The 21,532-nt window shown below is 52.3% G+C and overlaps 1 protein-coding gene across 5 annotated transcripts in view; it reads left to right on the plus strand.

Annotated features, from left to right (window-relative positions):
- Positions 1-21,532, plus strand: part of PDE4B (phosphodiesterase 4B) — a 222,865-nt gene that overhangs the window by 185,788 nt on the left and 15,545 nt on the right. For 4 of the 5 annotated variants that reach the window (XM_061469704.1, XM_061469705.1, XM_061469706.1 and 1 more), the window contains one exon: positions 7,339-7,451. In XM_061469704.1, coding sequence (XP_061325688.1) covers positions 7,339-7,451 — 113 coding nt within the window. Of the gene's footprint in view, positions 1-7,338; positions 7,452-12,801; positions 12,824-21,532 lie in introns of those variants that run through there. The other variant, XM_061469709.1, reaches the window with a different exon arrangement.

Consider the following 21,532-nt stretch of genomic DNA (forward strand, 5'->3'; position numbering starts at 1 on the left):
TCTTAAACTCTACATGCCTGAGGTTTATGAGTGAAGTTACGATCCATTAGAAGCAACTATTTATTTTCTATGCAGAATTAGGGATTAACTCCTTTAGCTGTACAGTCAGTCCATAATTTCATAGAATCACGGAATCCCAGCCTGGTTTGTGTTGGAAGGGAGCTTAAAGCTCATCCAGTTCGAACCCCTGCCACGGGCAGGGACACCTTCCACTAGAGCAGCTTGCTCCAAGCCCCTGTGTCCAACCTGGCCTTGAACACTGCCGGGGATGGGGCAGCCACAGCTTCTCTGGGCACCCTGTGCCAGCTCCTCAGCACCCTCACAGGGAAGAGCTTCTGCCTAAGAGCTCATCTCGGTCTCCCCTCGGGCAGGTTAAAGCCATTCCCCTTGGCCTGTCCCTACATCCCTTGTCCCAAGCCCCTCTCCAGCTTTCCTGCAGCCCCTTCAGGCACTGGAGCTGCTCTCAGGTCTCCCCTTCAGGAGCCTTCTCTTCTCCAGGCTGCCCCAGCCCAGCTCTCTCAGCCTGGCTCCAGAGCAGAGCTGCTCCAGCCCTCGCAGCATTTCCATGGCCTCCTCTGGCCTCTCTCCAACAGCTCCACGTCCCTGTTGTGCTGCTGCCCCAGAGTGCAGCCGAGGGGCAGGATCCCCTCCCTGGACCTGCTGCTCACGCTCTGGGGGTGCAGCCCAGCATCAATATCATAATGTAATCTTTAAGCCTTGAGGAGAGCTGAGTTTTTAAATACATCTGCATATATTTGTATTCATGTTTCTCACCTGCTGAATTGGACGATCTGTTCACCAGATAGAAACCCGTTAATGCTATTAACCTGCTGCATCATGGAAAACGTCGTTATTTGGCACCTGCAGTAGTCTATTGAACAAAGAGAACTGCAACTCCTCTGCAACTTGTTTGACTCACCTGATTTTGCCTGCTCTTAAAACTCTGTAGCCTTTACACTTTCTGCCAGAAGCAAGACGTGCTGTGTCTTGATGTATTTATTTAAAGGGGACGAGGGTGGCAAGTGAGAATCATGAGAGAATCAGGAGAGAAAAACTCCGTTTGTCTTTTGGTGTTTGGATCTAGTTTCAAAATGTTCCCTAGCTTGGTTCATCTCCTGTGTCAGTCAAGGGTAAAGCCACCGCTGTTGACTGCTGCAGTGTGGGGACAAGGGGCTCTGCCCCACCATCCCTCCTTGCTTGGGGCATTTGGGTAACAGGATGTGGACAGCAAGTTTGTGGGCTGAGAGAGGAAGCAACTGCAGCTGCAGATAACATTGCCTCGTGCTTGGAGATAGCCTGGGCAGCAGTGAGGGACTGCAGCTCTATGCTGTAGGGAAGACAGACACAGACAGGGCTGGAGGGTAAGTGTCAGGCAAGAGCCTGTCTTTAAGCCCCCTCCTCATCTGCAACACTTCACAGAGCACACTCAGGATGTTCACGTTTGCTTTTACCCTGAACCGCTCCCAGACAGGAGGACGCTAAAACCTGTCACTTGCTGAGTGTTCAAGAAGAAAAAGAGACTGAGCTGAGCTCTTAGGCAGAAGCTCTTCCCTGGGAGGGTGCTGAGGCGCTGGCACAGGGTGCCCAGAGAAGCTGTGGCTGCCCCATCCCTGGCAGTGTTCAAGGCCAGGTTGGACACAGGGGCTTGGAGGAAGCTGCTCTAGTGGAAGGTGTCCCTGCCCGTGGCAGGGGTTGGAGCTGGATGGCTTTAAGGTCCCTTCCAACACAAACCAGGCTGGGATTCCATGGTTCTAAACATGGGCTGCTAAGTCTCTGCTCTAGTGAGAGTTCCTGTATGTTCCATGAGAGTTCCTGTATGTTCCATGGAAATTCCTGTATGTTCCATCATCTTACAGAGATTAAAAGGAATAGAGAGCAGAAAATGCCCAAAATGCAGTTACAGCAAGTACTGCCCCATCAGTGAATTATATTTCAGTACATTACAGCCTTCTAAGTGCCAATTGGAAACTGCTGAACCATGTGCTGCTTGGGAGAGCCCCACCAGCCTGTCCTCTGGTGGACTGGCAGCAAATCAGGTCTTGTGATGGAATGTCACCTCAGTGCCTGCTCCATTGCCACCAGGACCAAAAGTTGGGCACAAACACCCTGTAGTACTTGAACACTGAAGCAAACTCCTGTTGTCGATCAGTTCTTTGTTCAGTCTCTGAACTGGTTTCGTGTAGGGCTCTAGCAAAGGGCCAGAAGTGGTGGTTGTGGTTTTATGGATAAGGGCTGGGTTATGCAACACCCAAATATAAACTGAAACACGATACAGTTGAAGCTGTGTCAGATGGGATTCCAGGAGTCCTCATCCACAAACTCCGGGACTCTTTCCGTAAGTGACCGTGTGCATCAGCTGTACCAGGAAGGTTATCGAGGGCTGCGACAGGAGAAGGCCGAGGAGTGTTTCTGGCAGGGGTGTTGTGCTCCTGATGTCAGCGGGACGCTCACATTGGAGTCAAGGGAGGATCATGTCGCATCGCTCCTAAACTTGTGTTTACTGTTTATGTGAATCCCTGGAGATGGCACACAGCAAGGGGATCCTGATGTGCTCCGTCTTTCTCCTCTGCCTCTTCCTCTCTCCCTGTCCACCTCTTCTTTTTCTCCCCCTCTGCTTTTATAGGGTTCCTCTGCTTGCATTTTTAACCTTACCACTGCTTCCAGTCCCTCCCATGCCCCACACACCTGCCTCTACCAAAGCAGGTAGTCAAGGAATCATAGAATGGAATCATAGAATCAACTGTGGAAAAGACCTTTAAGATCATCAAGCCCAACCATTACCCTAGGGCTGCCAAGGCCACCCCTAACCCATGGCACTGAGTGCCTGTGGATCACAGGATGTCAAGAATGTATCTTGTGTATTGTGCTATACTGAACACAGCACTGGCTGTGCCATCTGTAGGGGAGATGCTGTGGGGCCACCGAGCAGGGTGGAAGGTGGCCTCAGGAAGAAAGGAGCTGCTCCTTCTGGTAGTGACTGTGTTGGGTTCTGCTCTGAAGTATGGTCGGCCTTATCAGTATCAAAATGTATGGTTAATGTTAACATAGTTGAGTGTGATTAATGTGGTATGTATCCATGAATATTAACTCTTAAGAAGGTTAGAAAATGCCCTTTGGACAAGGGCCTGTAGGGACAGGCCAAGGGGAATGGCTTGAACCTGCCAGAGGGGAGACTGAGCTGAGCTCTTAGGCAGAAGCTCTTCCCTGTGAGGGTGCTGAGGCGCTGGCACAGGGTGCCCAGAGAAGCTGTGGCTGCCCCATCCCTGGCAGTGTTCAAGGCCAAGTTGGACACAGGGGCTTGGAGCAAGCTGCTCTAGTGGAAGGGGTCCCTGCCCATGGCAGGGGTTGGAGCTGAGGAGCTTTAAGGTCCCTTCCAACCCAAACCAGGCTGGGGTTCTATAAAAATCTATGTTATTCCCTTTGAGATGATTCCTGTAGAAAGTTATTACATCCTAGAAGAGCAGTTTCTAGTTGGTGTTACACCCCATGTTGGCTTTGAATAGTTTACAGCATTTCACTGGGTTCTTGGAGCATGTATTTTAATTTCACATGCTGGAAATAAATGCCTGGTGCAGTTTTATCCTGATCTGTGGAATTGTAGCCACTGCTTTCACAATGCATCTGTAAATGTGCACACCAGTTTAACACAATCGAGTTAACAGTTGTCCAAGCCCAAGGAGGGCTGCTTTGATAACAGTTGGGGTTTCCAGTTTGATTGGGCTCAGCCTGGATTACATAGAAAGTGGCTTGGGAGACAGTTAGTGAGTTTCTAGGAAGCGTTGAGCTCGGGGTGTCCTCCTTCTGTCGAGAAGGACAACGATTTCTAGTCTGCTTGACCGATTTCTTGGAACTCATAGGAATGTGGTATGTTTGATGGAGCTACTGGCCAAGGAAATGGAGCTAAACCCCTGCAGCAGGCTGAGAAATGAGGGGCTGAGGACCAAGGAGGGTGCAGGAGCTGAGATGCATGCACACTGCTGGAAGGAGGCACACACATCATCAGGACCTCCCTTCTCAGGACTCCTTTGCTTAAGGGAATGATTGAACAAATCCTTAGATCAGGCAAACCCAGGAGACACTGAGGAATTTCAGAAGAGCCATTCCAGGGTGGGCTGATGCAGATTCCCAGGTCCCCAGAGCCAGGCGGGGCTGTGGGCAGGCCGGTGGGAATGGGCAGGGTGGGTAGTGTCAGACAAAGCAAGTTCTGAAGGAAAAGTGCTTTTAGATGGAAATACACTTGGAGGGTGGGCCCCAAACACCTCCCAACAGCAGCAGGACTCACCTTTTTTCTATCTTAAAATGGTACTTAGGCAGAACTGGTCACTATCACCCTACTCCATCTTTGCCACTGGAAGGACTGGAGATACACTAAGTGGTGGTCCTCAAAGCATCTGCAATTCAATCGTCCTTCTATTGGCCTCTAAATGATTTTGCTGAAAAGGCCTCCGTGAGTGATAATGCTTTTACATAGGCAAAGGAGGCTTCAGCCTGGAGGGACCCCCCCCCCACTGCTCAGGTGTTCTGAAGTGGAGCAGCAGAGCGGCTCACAGGGAGGGATGGGGCTGGATATGTACCCTCTTCCCTTGATTGTGCATTTTGTTTTGGTTTATTTTGTCTTCTTTTATTACCCAAAACTCAACAAACAAACCAAGGGAGTAGCCTGGACCCATCATCAGCTCTGGAGCTCACAGGGTGCCCAGAGAAGCTGTGGCTGCCCCATCCCTGGCAGTGTTCAAGGCCAGGTTGGACACAGGGGCTTGGAGCAAGCTGCTCTAGTGGAAGGGGTCCCTGCCTGTGGCAGGGGTTGGAGCTGGAGGAGCTTTAAGGTCCCTTCCAACACAAACCAGGCTGGGATTCTATGAATCTTGAGGTTTGATTTGTGTTCTGAGGGCTCTGTCAGAGATTTAAGTGAATGGAAGATTTAGGAGGAGCTGCTGGGACAGTGGGTCCCACAACCCTGACCCTGGCCAAGGCTGGAGAACCCCGAAGGGCTAAATTAGGGTCTGGTGTCACAGGCTCTCCCCTCTGTGAGCCCCTTGGAGCTGGAGGACACATGGGATGCAGCACAGTGCCTTAGTTAAACGTACGGGCAGCTCCTCTTCACTTGGGCAGAGGAGATTGTTTTCCCTGTTCCTAAAATCACGATTTAGCCCAGTTAGTTTTATCAATGCAAACGTTTTCTATTACAAGGAATTTGAGCCCTTCCAGGGCAACTCATTGACATGATAAAGTAGCTGATAGAGAATAGGTGTCTTAGAAAGGAAAATACACCCCAGTCCTGTGTGTTTTGGCCATTGCCACCTGCTTTTTGATGTATGTATCACACAAGTATGCAAGAACAAGATTACTTGCCATGTTTGGAGCTCTGTGAGCCCAGAAAAAACATTAACTTCCAGTGCCACAAGGGTTCAGATTTACTGAATCTTTAAAGTGTGCCTGTGCCAAGTGCTCCCTGTGAGTTCATTGCTGAATTACTCCTTGGCAGTGATTCTTTGTCTGCCACGTGAAGAGAAGGCTCCTGAAGGGGAGACCTTAGAGCAGCTCCAGTGCCTGAAGGGGCTGCAGGAAAGCTGGAGAGGGGCTTGGGACTGTATGGACAGGCTGGGTTGGAAGTGGATGAGCTTTAAGGTCCCTTCAACCCAAAGCAGTCTGGGATTCTATGATGAACGCATGGTCTCTATACAGAACTTCTAATGCTGCGCAGTGCTTGATGAGGATGTGGAATGAGGAGAATCTCTCCTTGTGAAGGCAGGTGGATGGATGGCAGCTTGAGGTGCAGTTCCTCTCCCAAGGACCTGGGCGGCCTTGGAGGGGGAGCACACCCCATGCAGCCCCAACCAGCGTGTGACAGGGATGACAAGGGTGTACACACACGAGACATATGTGACTGCAGTGTGTGCACTGCACAGCAGATGCATTGCTGCTAGTCTGTGGCAGCAATCCTGACCTCTGATGTCACTGTTACCTGCTTGGCCAGTGCCATCAGAAATGCTGAATCCATTAACTTTGACAGATTTATGTGGTAAGCACATGTCACCGCTGTTACGAGAAGCAGTTACAAGCATGGGGAGATTGTATGATTCACTGTATCCGCTTATGTAAACCCGAACTTCTGTGCTGAGAGCTGCTCAGGAGCCCGCTGGCCTGCGGCAGGGTCAAGCAGCAGAACTTGGTGGGAGCAGGGAACAGGGCTGGCAGGGTTGGGGTGCAGGGCCTGGGGGGAGCACAGTAGAATAGCACTGCAGTGGTACCATCAGGTGTGGGGCTGGTGGGATGCATGGTCAAGGCTGGTTGGAGCAACAGCAGCAGAGCTGGAGAGCCAGGACTGACAGGAGCAGGGTTGATGGTTGGTGGGACTGGGGAGCAGGGATTGGCGGGGAGCAGGACCAGGCAGGATTAGGGAGAAGGGCTAGCAGGGTTGGGGAGCAGGACTGGTGGGGCTGGAAAGCCACGACCAAGCAGGGCTGGGGAGCAGGGCTGTTCAGGTTAGGGAGGAGGGCTGGAGGGGAGCGGGGCCAGGCACAGCTGGGGTACAGGGCTTCTGGGGTTAGGTTGCAGGACCAGGCAGGGTTGAGGTGCGGGGCTGGTGAGGAGCAGGACCAGGAGAGGTTGGGAGCGGGGCTGATGGGGAGAGCAGGACCAGGAGTGGTTGGGAGCGGGGCTGATGGGGAGAGCAGGATCAGGAGTGGTTGGGAGCGGGGCTGATGGGGAGAGCAGGACCAGGCAGGGTTGGGGTGCGGGGCTGATGGGGAGAGCAGGACCAGGAGTGGTTGGGAGCAGGGCTGATGGGGAGAGCAGGACCAGGAGTGGTTGGGAGCGGGGCTGATGGGGAGAGCAGGACCAGGAGTGGTTGGGAGCGGGGCTGATGGGGAGAGCAGGACCAGGAGTGGTTGGGAGCGGGGCTGATGGGGAGAGCAGGACCAGACAGGGTTGAGGTGCGGGGCTGATGGGGAGCAGGACCCGGTGAGGTTGGGGAGCGGGGCTGGCGCAGGACCCGCGTCGCGGGCGGGCGCAGCGCGCTTGTCCCGGGTCCCGCAGCAGCCGGGGTGGGGGCACCCTTCGCTCCCGCAGCCCGGCCTGGCCCTGCCCGGGGGCGCCCGGTTCCCCGTCCCGCGGGGGTAGGGCGGGGCCGGGGCGGGCCGGGGCGGGCGGCCGGGGCCGGGGCCGTGCCGGGTGCCAGCGGCGGGCGGGGATTTGCTCGCCGGCGGCGAGGGGAGCGCAGCGGCGGCCGCATGATGAGGGAGCGGTGCGGCACCTCCGGCGGCGCTGGCGGTGGCCCCGGCATGGAGAGCCTGCAGCCGCGCCAGCCCGAGTACATGTCCGTGTGCCTCTTCGCAGAGGAGCCCTACCAGAAGCTGGCCATGGAGACGCTGGAGGAGCTCGACTGGTGCCTGGATCAGCTGGAGACCATCCAGACCTACCGCTCCGTCAGTGAGATGGCATCCAACAAGGTGAGCGGAGCGGCGGGGATGCGGTGCGCGGCAGCGAGGTGTGCGGGAGAGTAACTCCAGGTTACCCCCGGGAAAGAGATGCGGGTTTCCCCCGCAGATAAAACTGGCGGCGGGTGCGACCCGCACCTCTCTGACTCCCCCGTAACGAGCCAGGCTCGCTCCTGAGAAGTCAGAGAGCTTTCAGTGAGCGCCGGTCCCTTCGGAACCGATTTAACCAGGAACACTGTAAAAACCGCCGCTTTTAACAAATTATCACATCAGATTTCAATCGTCTTCATTGTTGCCTGGCCGTAATAACGGCAAACTCTAAACATCGTGGTGCGTTATTTTATTGCTGTTATGTCCTTTCGGTAAGCTTTTGATTTGGGGGTTAATGTGGTGGGCTGGCTCCGCACCGCTTGCCAGCACATGAGGAGGGTGCGAAGTCAAGGACTGTGGAGCGGGAATGAGCTGCTCCCCCGCCTCCCGCCACCTTATTTTCGTCTTTTAGGGGGGGTTTAATGAGCCGTGAGCGAAAAGGGAAATTGAGTTCGCTGCGAGGAGTGAGGTGCTAACATAAAGAGCAGTGCCTTGTGCTGCGAGTCAGGAGCAGGAGGGAGAGGAGAGTCCCAGGAGTACACTGAGGAGCAGCAGAGGGGAAGGAAAGCGAAGTGCGAGGTCTGAACGCCCTGGTGAAGTGCTGGAAGTTGGTGTTCCTCCTCCACACCCCCGCATCCCCCCCCCCCCCCCCCTTCCCCCCGGTGCTGGAGCCGGGCTCCCCAGCTCCGTCCCTCCGAGCCAGAGCATCAGCCAAGCTCCTTCTCTGCAGCATCTCCCCAGGGCAGACCGTAAGTCGCCCGGGTGATGCTGCTGGAAGGAGTCGCTCCCTCCCCTGGGGCAGCGCTTGGCGGCTCCCCCCATCTCTGCCTTGGTTTGGCGAGCCCTGGTTTGCACCCAGGCTTTAAGGCAGCGTTTACAGCCGTGCCTTGTCCCATGGAGAGGGTCAGAGCCCCAGGGTGGCTCCCCCGCCTTTGGGACAGGGGCTGTGCCTGCTGCAGCCATGCCTTTGACCAGTGGCCGTGGTCAAACCCAGTTCTGAGTTGTGCTGCAGGAACCCGATATTACTGTTTTTTTTTTCCATTAATTGGGAATTAATGAAATGCTGAATCACCAACTTGATTTTATGGAAAAAGTTGTGCTAAGGAATCCCGTGTTATTTCAGCTTCCTCCTCTGTTTGCGATTGCCGCGATGTGCAGGGGCAAAGGAAGCAATAAAAGTTTTATAGACCCAGCTTTCAAGAAAGGAATATAGTTTTTTTCCTGAGTTTGTGTTGAGGGAAGCCAGGGTGAAAGCTGGAACAGGTTCAGGCTGCAGAGGAGGCTGCACCTCCAGTGTGGACACTAAAGCCCTTCATTTGGAGTTGATTTTCTTCCTGCTGAGTGCCAAAGCTGGACTTGTGAAGGTGAAAGACTCACTAAATTGCTTATTGTAGTGACTAAAAGTTGTGATTCCTCCGTGTGCAAATGATTTAGAGCAGAGCCGAGCAAAAGGTTCCCCAAACTGTTCTTTCACAACCAGTTTCTGACATGTCTGCGCTTTTTGGTCAACTTCCAGTATCATTTTCATCAGCAAATGAGAAGCCTAAAATGGCCTCACAGCTCGGTTCCTTTCCTCATCAGTGATGAACAGGGACACACATTCATTTGGGAGTTTGTGGTTTTGGTGGCAGATGCTATCTGCAGGGCGATCTTGCAGTGTGAGAAGCTGTTGGGTTTGAAATGTGCATCTTGAGGAGGAGGCTGCAGCGGTCCTTGTCTGTCCCGGAGCCAAGTGACCCATTCAAGTGCCAGCTCCGCTCAGAGGCATTTGAATTTGTCACCGGTAAACAGCAAACGAGTCCGATGTTTTGAAAACAGGATGCTTGGGCTCCACGTTATTAAAGAAAAACGGAAAGAGAAACAGTAGAGATAGGAAGAAAGCAAATGGGCTCGGCATGCTCCCAAGCGCAGAGCAGTATAAACAGTGACCTATCTCCCTGACCTCCGCTCCGCCGAGTTCCTGGCCCCACGCCACCCAAGCCAAACTACGTCATTTGCGACTGATAGTAGGCATGGCACAGCTGTTGCAAGTGTGACTCGAATTTCCTGTCTCCTTCCTGACAGACGTAGTTTAGAAAACCCAGAGTTGCAACAACAGCGAGGCAGAGGGGGAGGATGGCGGCATACGTGTTTGCAAGGGGATTCTCGGAAGTCCTGCTCCAGAAAGGAATCGCTGAAAGGGGGGGGGGGGGGGGGGATGGATGGATGATGCCATGTGGGATGCATCCTGGCTCTAAGCTGATGGGGTTTGGAAAGCATGGGTTCAAACATGTGCGTGTGCTTTTTGGAAGGTGTGAGTTAATTACCGGAGGAGTGAGGAAATGAGGAGCTGATCTTGCTGTGAGCTAACAGCCTGGTTGCACTGACATCAGCGTGAGCCAGGGGAGCGCCGCTGCTTCCACAGTGGGACCCTGCAGGGCCAGAGCAGGGATCAGACATAAACTGGCAGAGAGGGGAGCTCTGTGCCCTGGGTGTGTTGGCAGCATCCACGAGTCCTGATGCATTTACCAGAGCAGAGTCCGTGCTCCAGCTGCCAGCCTCTGCTACAGAACCGCTGCCCATGCACAATGCCTCAACTTCCCAACTAACTGCCTGGAAAACTCCCTGCTTGCAGGGAATGCCACCGACGTGAAGGGAATTGATTTCCTAACACTATCTTTTGCTGTGAGCAGAGTATGGTACTGCAGTTTGCAGTGCAACAGAATGACCTGCAGAAAGCTCAGAGGTGCTCAGCGCTGCCTGTAGAAGCAGGCAGCACATCTTTACCTCATTATAACACATACAGGCTTTTTCCCCTGCATTTATCTCCCTCTCCAGCTTCCAGCTCAGGCAACTGCTGGGGCTCTGAAGGATTTGTGAGTCATGAGCCTGCTGATAAAAGACAGGGGATTTTCTCTCTTGGTGGCCACCCTGTAATGCTGCATTTGACATAGGCAGCTGTCCACAGCCCCACTTGTCCTGCAGGACCCCTCGGCTCTATTACCTAATTTGGGATCTGGGGAGGACAGGATCATCCATCCCCGGGGTCATAAAAAGGAGCAAGCATTTTTCCCAGCTGAAGCTGCTCTGGCCAGCTCCAAGTTTTTAGAACTTACTGTAGAAATGAAGGATGGAGAAAATGTGGTTTATCTCAACATCCGCCTGCTAGTCCGTGCAGAATAGAGCCCAGATCACAGGTAAAACAGATATATTGAACAGACCTAAGCAGCACCTTTCCACCCCCTTAAATTCAGTCTTATTCAGAGCTTTTCAGTCCATTGAGTAAGCAAATGGGCAGATAACGTAATTTGTGGTCTGTGGGGATGTTTTGATTCTGAGTAGGCAGAGGTGTTGTCGTCAGGGTGCCTGCCTTGTGCCCTCAGAACTTTCAACACCCAGCCTGTTCCCTGCCACCACTGCAGACTAAATCCTTAAGCTCTCTTCTCTCAGCTCTTAGAGACGTCTCCGTTACTCCCAAGTGCGGGATAACCCAACCCAAACCTTGCCACCCAAGGCCGTTTTGGGGCAGCGGCTGAGGGCACGCTGGGGCTCCACACTCCTATCTTGGTCGCTTGTGGGCCAGAAGCTGTTAAGATAAACACAACTGATGTCATTTTGCTTGTTTTTTCCAAGGGCATTTTGGTCAGAAAGAGGAGCGAGGCCGCACCTAGCGTTCAGGAGCCAGCGGCTAAATAAACATCTGGACACTAATGTAAACTCCGCGGTGGAGTGGTAGAGGTCGAGTGCGGTGCGGGGCCGAGTGCCAGCGGCGTATGTGCCGCGCTGCACAGCCTCCACGCTGCTCTCCCATCTCCTGCCCGGCCATCAGCCCCAAATCTTGCCCTCTTTGTACGTGATGTTTCCCTTAAGCGGTGCCGAGCTGTTTAGTCTTTCGCTGGAACTTCCTTTGTTTAACGTGCTTTAAAATAGCCGGAGCGCCGCACAAAGAGAGGCTTGTTCGCCTGTGCAGCAGCCAGCGAAACAAAGAGACTTCCACGTCTCCTGTTTTTACAAGCCGGGATGAATCACTGAGCTCCGGAGCCGGTATTCCCCTCGCCCGGGGACTCACGTTATGGAAACGGGGATCTGCGACGGTCGGAGCAGCCCCTGGCATTGCTCCACGTGGTCCCTGCAGAGCTGGTCCCTGCAGAGCCCTAACGCAGTTGCCCGTGTCGGTTTGACGTCGGCGGTGGTTTAACTGTTTCTGAGCCATACAGCTGCTGGCTGCAGAGCAGGACCTCGGCGATCGGGATGCTCCTTGAGAACTGCGGTAGGTGGGAGCTGCTTCTGTCTGAGGCTGGGAATATTCGCTCTAGCTTTTGTTTTATCTGGTTGCTTTTTCATCTGTCCTGAGGATGTCCTTGTTCTGGGGGGACACGGCGCTGTATTTCTTAAGGCAAAGCTATGCGGGATGTGAGAGCTGAGGTTTTTGACAGAGGCGTTTGGCAGTGGTGAACATGAGGTTCCAGTGAAGTCCTGGGTGAGGAGGCAGCTCTGCACCGGGGCTCTGACTGAAACCCCTCGAGGCTTGGGGACCTGGCTTTGAGTCACCTCCTGTGCATCAATCAGTTCTTATCGCTATCATAAATGGACTTTTAGGGTAGCTGTCTCTGTATCCATCCTATTGCTCCTCCCTTGCTCTTTGGCCTCTAAATCATTCTGATTAGATCAAATATGTCTTGAGTGGGGTGGGATAGTGGAGCCATACGTGGGCTTATTTAGCAGTCTCATCTGTTGGTCTTGCGAGCCCTCTGGGCTGTCAGTTGCCAGGTATCTTGGATAACTGATTCAGATATTAAATATTGGATAGCTGCACCCTTATGAAAAGCATCAGGACAGTGTCAGGAGCCAGCACCACCTTTCGAGATGCCCAGAGAAGCTGTGGCTGCCCCATCCCTGGCAGCGTTCAAGGCCAGGTTGGACACAGGGGCTTGGAGCAAGCTGCTCTAGTGGAAGGTGTCCCTGTCCATGGCAGGGGCTGGACCCAGATGAGGTCCCTTCAACACAAACCATTCCCAGATTCTATGATCCACAGGGACATGCCGGTGCCCAGGACCTTCTAGGGTGTCCTTTAAACATCTCTGCTTGTAGGATGCGCTGGGTTTGAAAGTTCTGCATTCTCAGACTTTGACGTTACAACACATTAGGGTGGGGCTTAAATAAATAGTAGCTCAAAGGCAGGTTCAAAATGAATCATGATTTGAGGGCAGGACTGGAGAGTGAGTAACTGTTCAGAGCAGTGACCTCTCCGCAAGTGAAGTGGGGATATTGGAGACGCACGAAACCTCAGAGGAGAAGCATCTCTTAGGATGAGGGTGAGTTGGGTTTCAGAGGCAGATTTAACCCTTGGAGTAGTCCTCATCCTGACGCTGATTTTGTGCACCAGGATCCTACAGCCTGGCTCCAAACTCCTCATTTTTCAGCCAGCTGCAAAGCAATTGCTTTCGGTGAGGCAGCTGGTGAGCAAAACGTTTGCGCTAAGTGAAACCTAATTGAAAGATGTGGTGTTATCAAAGCCAGGACATGTTGTGGAGATGTACTGGTTTCAAGGCTCATCCGTCAGAGCTCTTAGAGGGAGAGATTCCTCTGATTAAAGCCTTTGCTCCGTGTTTAAAGCAAACAAACAAGTAGTGCCTCACCTTGCTGCTGGTTTAGCCCAGCTGGGCAAACGCTGCGGAAAAGTTACTCTGCAAATCATTTGCCTATCTCTGTGCGAGGAGGAGTTTTCATTTAAATCTATTTACATGAATTAGTGCTTTCTGGAGGGTTTTGGTGCTTGCATTAGGCTCATTTTCATTTTGGCAGGACCAACTGCCACAGGTTTTGGGGGAGATACTGCTGTAGTGGAGCCATACTGATGTCTTGCTCTTTAGCCTGTGTTTTCTGAAGCAAACCAGACCTCCGTCAATTAGAAGCTACCAGAGTTTTTTCTCATCATGGGCACCTTGGAAAAGTCATCTGAGGGCACAAAGCTGTTTGAATTTTCCAAAGCCTGTTCTCCTACTCAGGTAAAACCCCATTGGATTTGCCTAAATGATGACTGCAGAGCCTGACTCAAATTTAAATGAATTTTAAATTGCTGCTTCATACGATTAACAAAATCCCCTCTTTAATTGCATTGCTCTCTTGTTAAATGACAAATGCTCTTCCCTCTCAGTTGTTTTTGTCCTGAAGGTTGAGAATATAATCCAGGTATATTTCATCCGAGGGTCCAGCATCGCCTATGGCAGGGGGAGCAGGGGTCCCTCTGCTGCTCCCCAGCAGGGCGAGAGGCTGAGGAGCTGCTTTCATTTGTGGGCTCTTGACGTAGTCCTTTGGCTTCCTTTAGCACTCGAGGCTTCAGCAGTGTGGTTTGCATGGGTGTGACTGACAGCAGATTTTGGTCTGAGATCTGTAGCCTCCTGGAGCACTCGCTGCTCTCCAGGCCACAGATGTTGTCAGCTGCATCAGGTCTTTCTTTAATCAACTTCAGACCAACAAACGAGCTGCTGTAGGTTTCCATTCTGCTGGTGCTTCCAAGCCTTCAGCCCAGGCTGGCACTCGGCATCTCTTCCTCCTGATTTTCCTCTTGCAGCTAACATGACAAACAGTTTTCCACCACTCTGTAAAAGTGATTTTGCAGCACAAACGTGGTTTATTTGCTTATTTCTGGCTTTACTTTCTCGCCTCTTGTTGGAGTGAAGAATCAAAGCAGGGCTGGGGTGAAAAACCTCTATGAGCGCTCATCGCGCTGTGCTCAGCCACGCGGGAAGAAGTGGTGCTAATGTGGGGGTTACCTCTTCCCTCTAACGTGCCATTTGTGGGCTCTTTCCTCCTTACAATTTGGTTTATGTTACAAAATGCACCTTCTAATGATGGAGAGAGAGTGTGGTTCCCAGGGGATCACTGCTGAGCTTGTGTCCAGTTGAGAGCTCCTGCTGTGTGCAGTTTGGTACTTACTGGTGAGGAAACCCATACCAAATCGAATAAGCTGATCTGTAGACTCCAGGTCTAGCTGTGTGTATTAATTGACTAGAAGAGACTTATTTAAGTACAGGAAGAGCATTTTGGATAAAGCAGAAACCAATCTGAGCTGCTTCCAAAGGAAGCCAAAGCTTCAGTTCAAGCTGCAGCCTGGGCCATACCCTGCTGCTACGGGTCTTCACAGAATGGTTTATATTGGAAGGGACCTTAAAGCTCATCCATTTCCAACCCCTGCCACGGGCAGGGACCCCTTCCACCAGAGCAGCTTGCTCTAAGCCCCTGTGTCCAACCTGGCCTTGAACACTGCCAGGGATGGGGCAGCCACAGCTTCTCTGGGCACCCTGTGCCTCACCGCCCTCACAGGGAAGAGCTTCTGAATGTCTAATCCAGCCGAGGATTAGTAATGTCTTTTCCACCCAAGAAGATACACACCATGTGCTTCGTCACACCGTGCAGCATGAAATCTTCAACTCTCTCAGCCCTGCTACCCCATATCAATCCCAACAGACATAAATCCAAACCGAGGGCTGTTGGGTACCAAACATGACGGTGCTGGATACACCAAGACTTGAATTCCTCGGCACCAGGCGCTGCAGGACTGCCCGCATCCAGGAGGTGCTGAGCAGATTTGTCCCTGCAGGGCATGGCAGGCGTTTTCTCCCTGTGCCAACCACAGCTCCAGCGGGCAGGGCACACCTTACAAACACATGACACATCCACTTTCAGGAAAGCAAACAGGGTAGTTTCTCCATGACCTTACCCATTCCTCAGCAGCGGGTGGAGGGGGTTTTTCCTCTGCCCTACCTGTTCCCAGTAAGTGAGTAACATGCCCCGAACCTGCTTTTCAATAAGGAAATCCAGTATCATTTCTAGGCAGTGCTAATTCACAACACTCTCCTTGGGCAGGATCCTATGGGGAGTTGTTCCTTTCCGGCATTTGAATGCAATTTGCATGTTTCAAGTCTCATTTGTCTGGAAATGAGCTGGAACTGGTACCGGTGCTAAAGCTCCTGCTTCAGGTTCCACTCCATCACTTCTGAAGCCCTGTGTTGCATCAATCCGTCCCACCCCAGGGAGGTTCTGCTGCTTTCAGAAACGCTAAACTTCACTGGTAAAATCTGAATATTGCTCTGTCTACATCAGATAGAGCTCAGTGCTTTCATGAGCAGCCACATGCTGATTTATGGCAACGTGCTATTTATTTATCAACATTTACATTGTGGATTTTTAAATTATTCTAATAACATCAGGCCAACAAGTTGGTCATGATGTTACTCCTTTCAAGTCTGCCTTTGAACACATATATAAATCAACTCGCCTTTGATGTGAAATTGGAGATTTCATAACCCTCTGTTTACTTTTTGGTTTAAAAAATAAGCTGAAGGGAAAACAAGAAAACCCCAAAAAACAAATAGTACTTTGTATCTCATTAAAAATAGTTTCTAGCACATTAAAAACTATATTGTTTTAGGAAACAACAACTAAGAAAGAGCTGAAAAAGCATTTGATTTCTTTAATGACTGATAGTTGACTGCAACCATCCCGCTTTTCTGCAGGCACTGCAATGTGCCTGAAAGTGTTCTCTTGTGTGAAACGGGCTCGTTATTTCTTTAAACATTGAAATGCCCCATCCCACTGTCCTTCGTGGGAGTGCTTAAAAAGGAAAATCAATGGGAATTACGAAGGAGCAAGGACAGCCGAGAATGCGTTTGACACAGTTTCTGTAAGTGAGGTAATGTCAGGAAAAGGCAGATTGTGATCCAGTTACTGTTCCTGTAAAGCAGAGATTTTTAACTCTTTTGACTTGCAAACCTTGGAAGAAACAACAAAAGAAATGCTCCAGCACTCCAGAATCCGCAGGTTTTCGTAGGATGCCAGAGTGCTTTGGGTGGAAGGGACCTTAAAGCTCACCCAGTTCCAACCCCTGCCACGAGCAGCTTGCTCCAAGCCCCTGTGTCCAGCCAGGCCTTGAACACTGCCAGGGATGGGGCAGCCACAGCTCCTCTGGGCACCGTGTGCCAGCACCACCCCATGTTTTCCAAATGTAGTTTGGGATAAACCCCAGAGGAATGAAGAACTGCCTTCTGCAAGTTACACGGTGTTGGTGTGCCAGAGATGTGCTTCCTGGACCTCTTAGGAGCACAATTACCAGGTCTGGTTCTGCCCAGGGGTACCCGGCATCGCACCCAGTTAGCATCACTCTGCCTGTGCCCACGCAAAGTCTTAGCTCCTGGAGTTTTGTCTGCCTAAGGGTTAGGTGCCTGTGTGCAATACAGGAATGAGGTATTCACGTTGGGAAGAGAGGGCTAGGGATTAACAAACCCATCTTCTAGCTCTCAAATACAGACAATGAGCTGAATCTCAGTTTCAAATCTCTAGTAGCACACGAGTGTCACATCCATTCCCCTTGAGTAACCAGGGCTCCAGACAAAAGCATTACGCATTCACTCCTGGACCTGGTTGCTGTATCCACGGATGAGTAATTTCCCTCCTGTGTGTAAATGATTTCCGGCTGGACTCCCGTTCCTGCTCCGTCACACAGGCAGGTGAGTGTCAACTCTTCCCAGCTCCCAGGGCTGGCCATCCACTTACTCCCAGGAGAAAAGCTGTTAAAACAGATCCACCATAGTTTAATTGTGCCTCTGGACCTGTACTAATTTACCAGGGCAATTACTCCGAGGAGGCTTCAGCCCAGCTGCCTTTGGGTGGAAATCAAAGGCGAGAGGAGCCCTGGTACCACAAACCCCTTTGTTCTGAGGTCTCGAGGAGCGAGGGACGTGATGTTTGCGTCAGAAGGGTGGGTCGCCGGGAACACAGTTTATAAACATCTTTACACACTGGAGATCTGCACCGAGATTCCTCATCAAAGTGTGGGGTGGGACCCCACTCTCCTCAGGTTCTCCAGGCTGGAGCCCACAGCATCTCAGCAGCTCTTTTATCTTGAAATTGCCCTCAGCTCCTGCAGAGGACTACAGCTTTTTTAAGCAGCCTCTTTGCATAAGGACTCTTGGCCTCAGGGAACCCCAGCTGGTATAAATTGACTTCAAAGGCTTTACATCAGCAGCAGATCCATCCTCCTGTCTTTCTTTTCCCTGTAAAGCACCAGCAACACCTCTCATGCCCTACTCCAAGGGGGAATAGGAACAGGAGTAACAGCATGGGGCTGGAAAGGCCAAGAACTGTGTGTGCCTCTGTGTGGCTCTCCCTGACCTTCCTGGGAAAGGAGGAGATCTGTTTCTTCCATAAGGAGCCACGAAGGTGGGATTTTCCACACTGAAACACTGGGGCTGGATGCTGCCCTGGGCTCCACCCCATATCGCACGTGGTAGCCCTGGAGCCAGTGCACTCCAGGCTTGCTTGGCCTCCTAAATCTGGTAAATCCTACCATAAACCAGGCCAAATCTTCTTCCTCAGCCCAAAAAGAGGGCAGGTGAGCTTCACCTGCAGAGCGTTTGGTTAGGATGGGCTGAAGGAGCTGCCATGCGCTCGGTGCCGATGCCACCACAGAGGTCCCCATGGTCGTGCCCTTGCCGAGCCTTGTGCTGGGGCCAGCGCTCAGCCCCAAGCCAGCATTGCAAGTGGCAGTGCAGGGAAGGCAGGAGCAGCAGCGTGGGCAGCCAGGAGGGGAACTGCGAGGGAACTTTCCCAACAGTAATCAAGGAAATTGCCACACACACACATGACTGGGATGCTGGAAAGAAACTGTGATTCCCTCTAGCAGAGCACGCACGAAAAAGGGTCACTGCTGGTAATCAAAGAGTGATTCAATTTCTGGGAGACTTAATTTGCTTCAGATGCCTTGTGCAGTTACTGCAGAGCATGCAAACCAGGAAGGCTCCACGCGATGCGATGGCGTTTTCTCGCACAAGCCTCCAGATGGTTTTAGACCTCTGTGACTTGCCGGGAAGGTCAGCTGGAGCACCACGGCTGGTTGGTTAATACAGACCTCAGCTGGGGCTTCGTCTTACGCATGTTATCGGCACTCTTTTCATCAGTTCATTGCACGGTCCCGTGGTCAAATTGGGGTACAGAGACGGGAGCACTAAGCCTGCCTCTTGGTTTTGCTTCTTTTTAAGGATGGATGCTGCAGAGGGACTCTGTCAGGCACTGGAGTGACAGGACAAGGGGTGATGGGTTCACACTTAAACAGGGAAAATTCAGGTTAGATCTCAGGCAGAAGCTCTTCCCTGTGAGGGTGCTGAGGCGCTGGCACAGGGTGCCCAGAGAAGCTGTGGCTGCCCCATCCCTGGCAGTGTTCAAGGCCAGAGCCTTGGGTTACATGATCTAGTGGAAGGTGTCCCTGCCCGTGGCAACAGGTTGGAAGTGGATGATCTTAAGGCCCTTTCCAACCCAAACCAGTCTGTGATTCAATGAAGACCCCCTTGGACTGGGGTGGCCATCCCCTCCCATGTACATCCTATTGCAGCCACATGCATTTTTCAGTTCCCATCTGCACATGGAGTTAGCAGTGCTGATTTCCTTTGGAAAAGGCCCTGCGATTATTATTAATTATGAAAATAAGAGCACGTTTCCCTATGTTGCTGATGGGCACGATCCTAATTGCCAAGCTGAGGGCCACGCAGGAGCTCTCTGAAGCAGCAACACTTCTGTTTGCTCAGTGGCAGAGCAGTTGGTATTTTCTCATCGCTAGCTTGCAATCTGTTTGTTTTACCCTTTGCTGTCACATCAATTCAACGAAGGGATCGTTACAGAGCTTTGCACATGACATCAGGCATCGATCTGGACAGAGGCAGCGACCTGCTTTCTCTGCCTGCAGGGAAATGGCAATGCAGTTCAGAGCAAGCAGTGTCACTCCGAGCATCCTCACATCAAGGGAAGCTCAGGAATAGTCCCAGATACCCCCTGGGAGCAGTGAAGACATCATGGTTTCCATGTGCACCATGGCTGAACTGGGTTGGTTTTTAAAGGCACAGTGTTATTAAGTAAAGGGTATCCTGGCCTGAGGTACCAGCACCAGTGTGGCAGCAGAGCCAGGGCAGTGATTGTCCCCTGGTGAGGCTGCACCTCGGATCCTGTGTTCAGCTCTGGGCCCCTCGCTACAGGAGAGACATTGAGGTGCTGGAGCGGGGCCAGAGAAGGGCAGTGGAGCTGGAGCAGGGCCTGGAGCACAAGGGTGATGGGGAAGGGCTGAGGGAGCTGGGGGGTTCAGTGTGGAGAAGAGAAGGCTCAGGGGGGACCTGATGGCTGCCTACAAGTGCCTGACAGGAGGATGGAGCCAGGAGGGGCTGGGCTCTGCTCCCAAGGAACAAGGGATGGGACAAGAGGAACCGGCCTCAAGCTGCCCCAGGGCAGGTTTAGATGGAGCTGAGGAACAATTCCTGCCCCAGAGGGTGCTCAGGCATTGGAACAGGCTGCCCAGGGCAGGGCTGCAGGCACCGTCCCATCGAGTGTTCACACAGCATGGAGGGGAGGCCTCAGTGCCATGGGGCAGTGGTGGCCGTGGCAGGGCTGGGAACGGTTGGACTGGGTGAGCTTGAAGGGCTTTTCCAGCCTTGTTGGTTCTATGATTCTATGCAACCCTCCTTAGGTGCCAGCATCACTCGGATGTTAAACCACAGCGAGCTTTGCAAAGCATGTGTGTTTTCTCACAGCACTGTGGGTGTCTCGGCTGGGTCTGGCCCCCGCAGTGCTTTTAGCAGCACTGGGATCCTGCTGTTCGCCTTCATAAGAGGCTGCTAATGAAAAGCCTGGAAAAGAGAGCAGGAGCGAGGCTGCTGGAGGAGATGAAGGGGACAGGTTTCTGCTTAAAGATCAGATAGGAGAACCCCAGAGTCTTGTATCTGGCCTCATCTCCGCTGCGGATGGCTTGGGTGACCTTGTGGAACCCAAGTAATGGCTCTGTGCCTGTGTGAGAAGGCAGCGGCCACCCTTTGTCCTGGAGGAAGGCAGTTGTGAGGTAAAGGCATTTTTTCAGCTGTTTGCCCACCCCTTGTGATTATTTGCCTGAAAGGGGTGATTGTATAGCAAACCTGCCTGGTTCAACATTGCCGAAAGCGTCTGTGTCATCATCTGATTGTGGTGTTTTCCTTGTGAAGATAAAGGCCTCGGTCCAGGGCAGCGTTTCAGCACATGCTTCACTGGGAGCCTATGGGAGCATCCACGTGTTGGTGGCCAGGGCTTGTGACCAGCCAAAGTACGTCAGCGTGAGGAATGACGGGGTCAGAGCTCTCCTCCTCCCACGGGCTTTCTTTGCTTGGTTCTTATCTTCCTGCCACTCACTCTCCATCACTAAGGTCTCTCTTAGGAGTTTCAAAAGGCTTTTGTCCCTCTTGGTTGACGTGAAGTTTACTGGGGACCTTGTGAGCTGAAGCCCATGACCCAGCACTGTGGGATGTCATCCTTCATATCCCACTCATGCCTGGATCCCATGAGATGGCATCTTTCACATCCCACTCCTGCCCATATCCCGTGAGATGGCATCTGTCATGTTTTACTCCCACCCATATCTCATAAGATGGCATCTTTCATGTTTTACTCCTGCCCATATCCCATCAGATGGCATCTTTCACTGCCCACTCCTGCCTGTATCCCATGAGATGGCATCCTTCTCATCCTGCGCTTGCCTGTATCCCATGAGGTGGCATCCATCACATCCTGCTCCTGCCTGTATCCCATGAGATGGCATCCTTCACATCCTGCTCTTGCCCAGATCCCATGAGACAGTATTTAAACTGGTTGAGTAACCTGGAAAGTGGGCATTCACACTGGCAGGGCAAGGCAGGTTGCTGTAAGAGAAGACAGCAGAGGTGGTGGAGGCAGAATCTGAGCAGATGGCACCCATCTTTGGTCTGCTCACATGGCAAAAGGGAGATGGCATCAGCTTTCCACCTCTGATAATCATGAATTTAAGGAGAGAAGACGGTGCCTTCACAGCTTCATTTTGCTCTATGTGATTCTTGTGGCCAAAAGGCTTGAGGGGGAGTCCCATCTGGATGGTGCTGAGCCGCAGGTGGAGCCATGCTTGGCCAGCAAGGGGTGATTTTCAGGGAGCTGCAGGCTCCGCATGGGCTGTCTGCAGGCTCCGCATCTCCCTGCTTGCA

The sequence above is a fragment of the Pezoporus flaviventris genome, unplaced genomic scaffold (assembly GCF_033815535.1).
Source record: "Pezoporus flaviventris isolate CSIRO_AGI_PZ_B2104156 unplaced genomic scaffold, CSIRO_AGI_Pfla_v1 ptg000059l, whole genome shotgun sequence".
Lineage (NCBI taxonomy): Eukaryota > Metazoa > Chordata > Aves > Psittaciformes > Psittacidae > Pezoporus > Pezoporus flaviventris.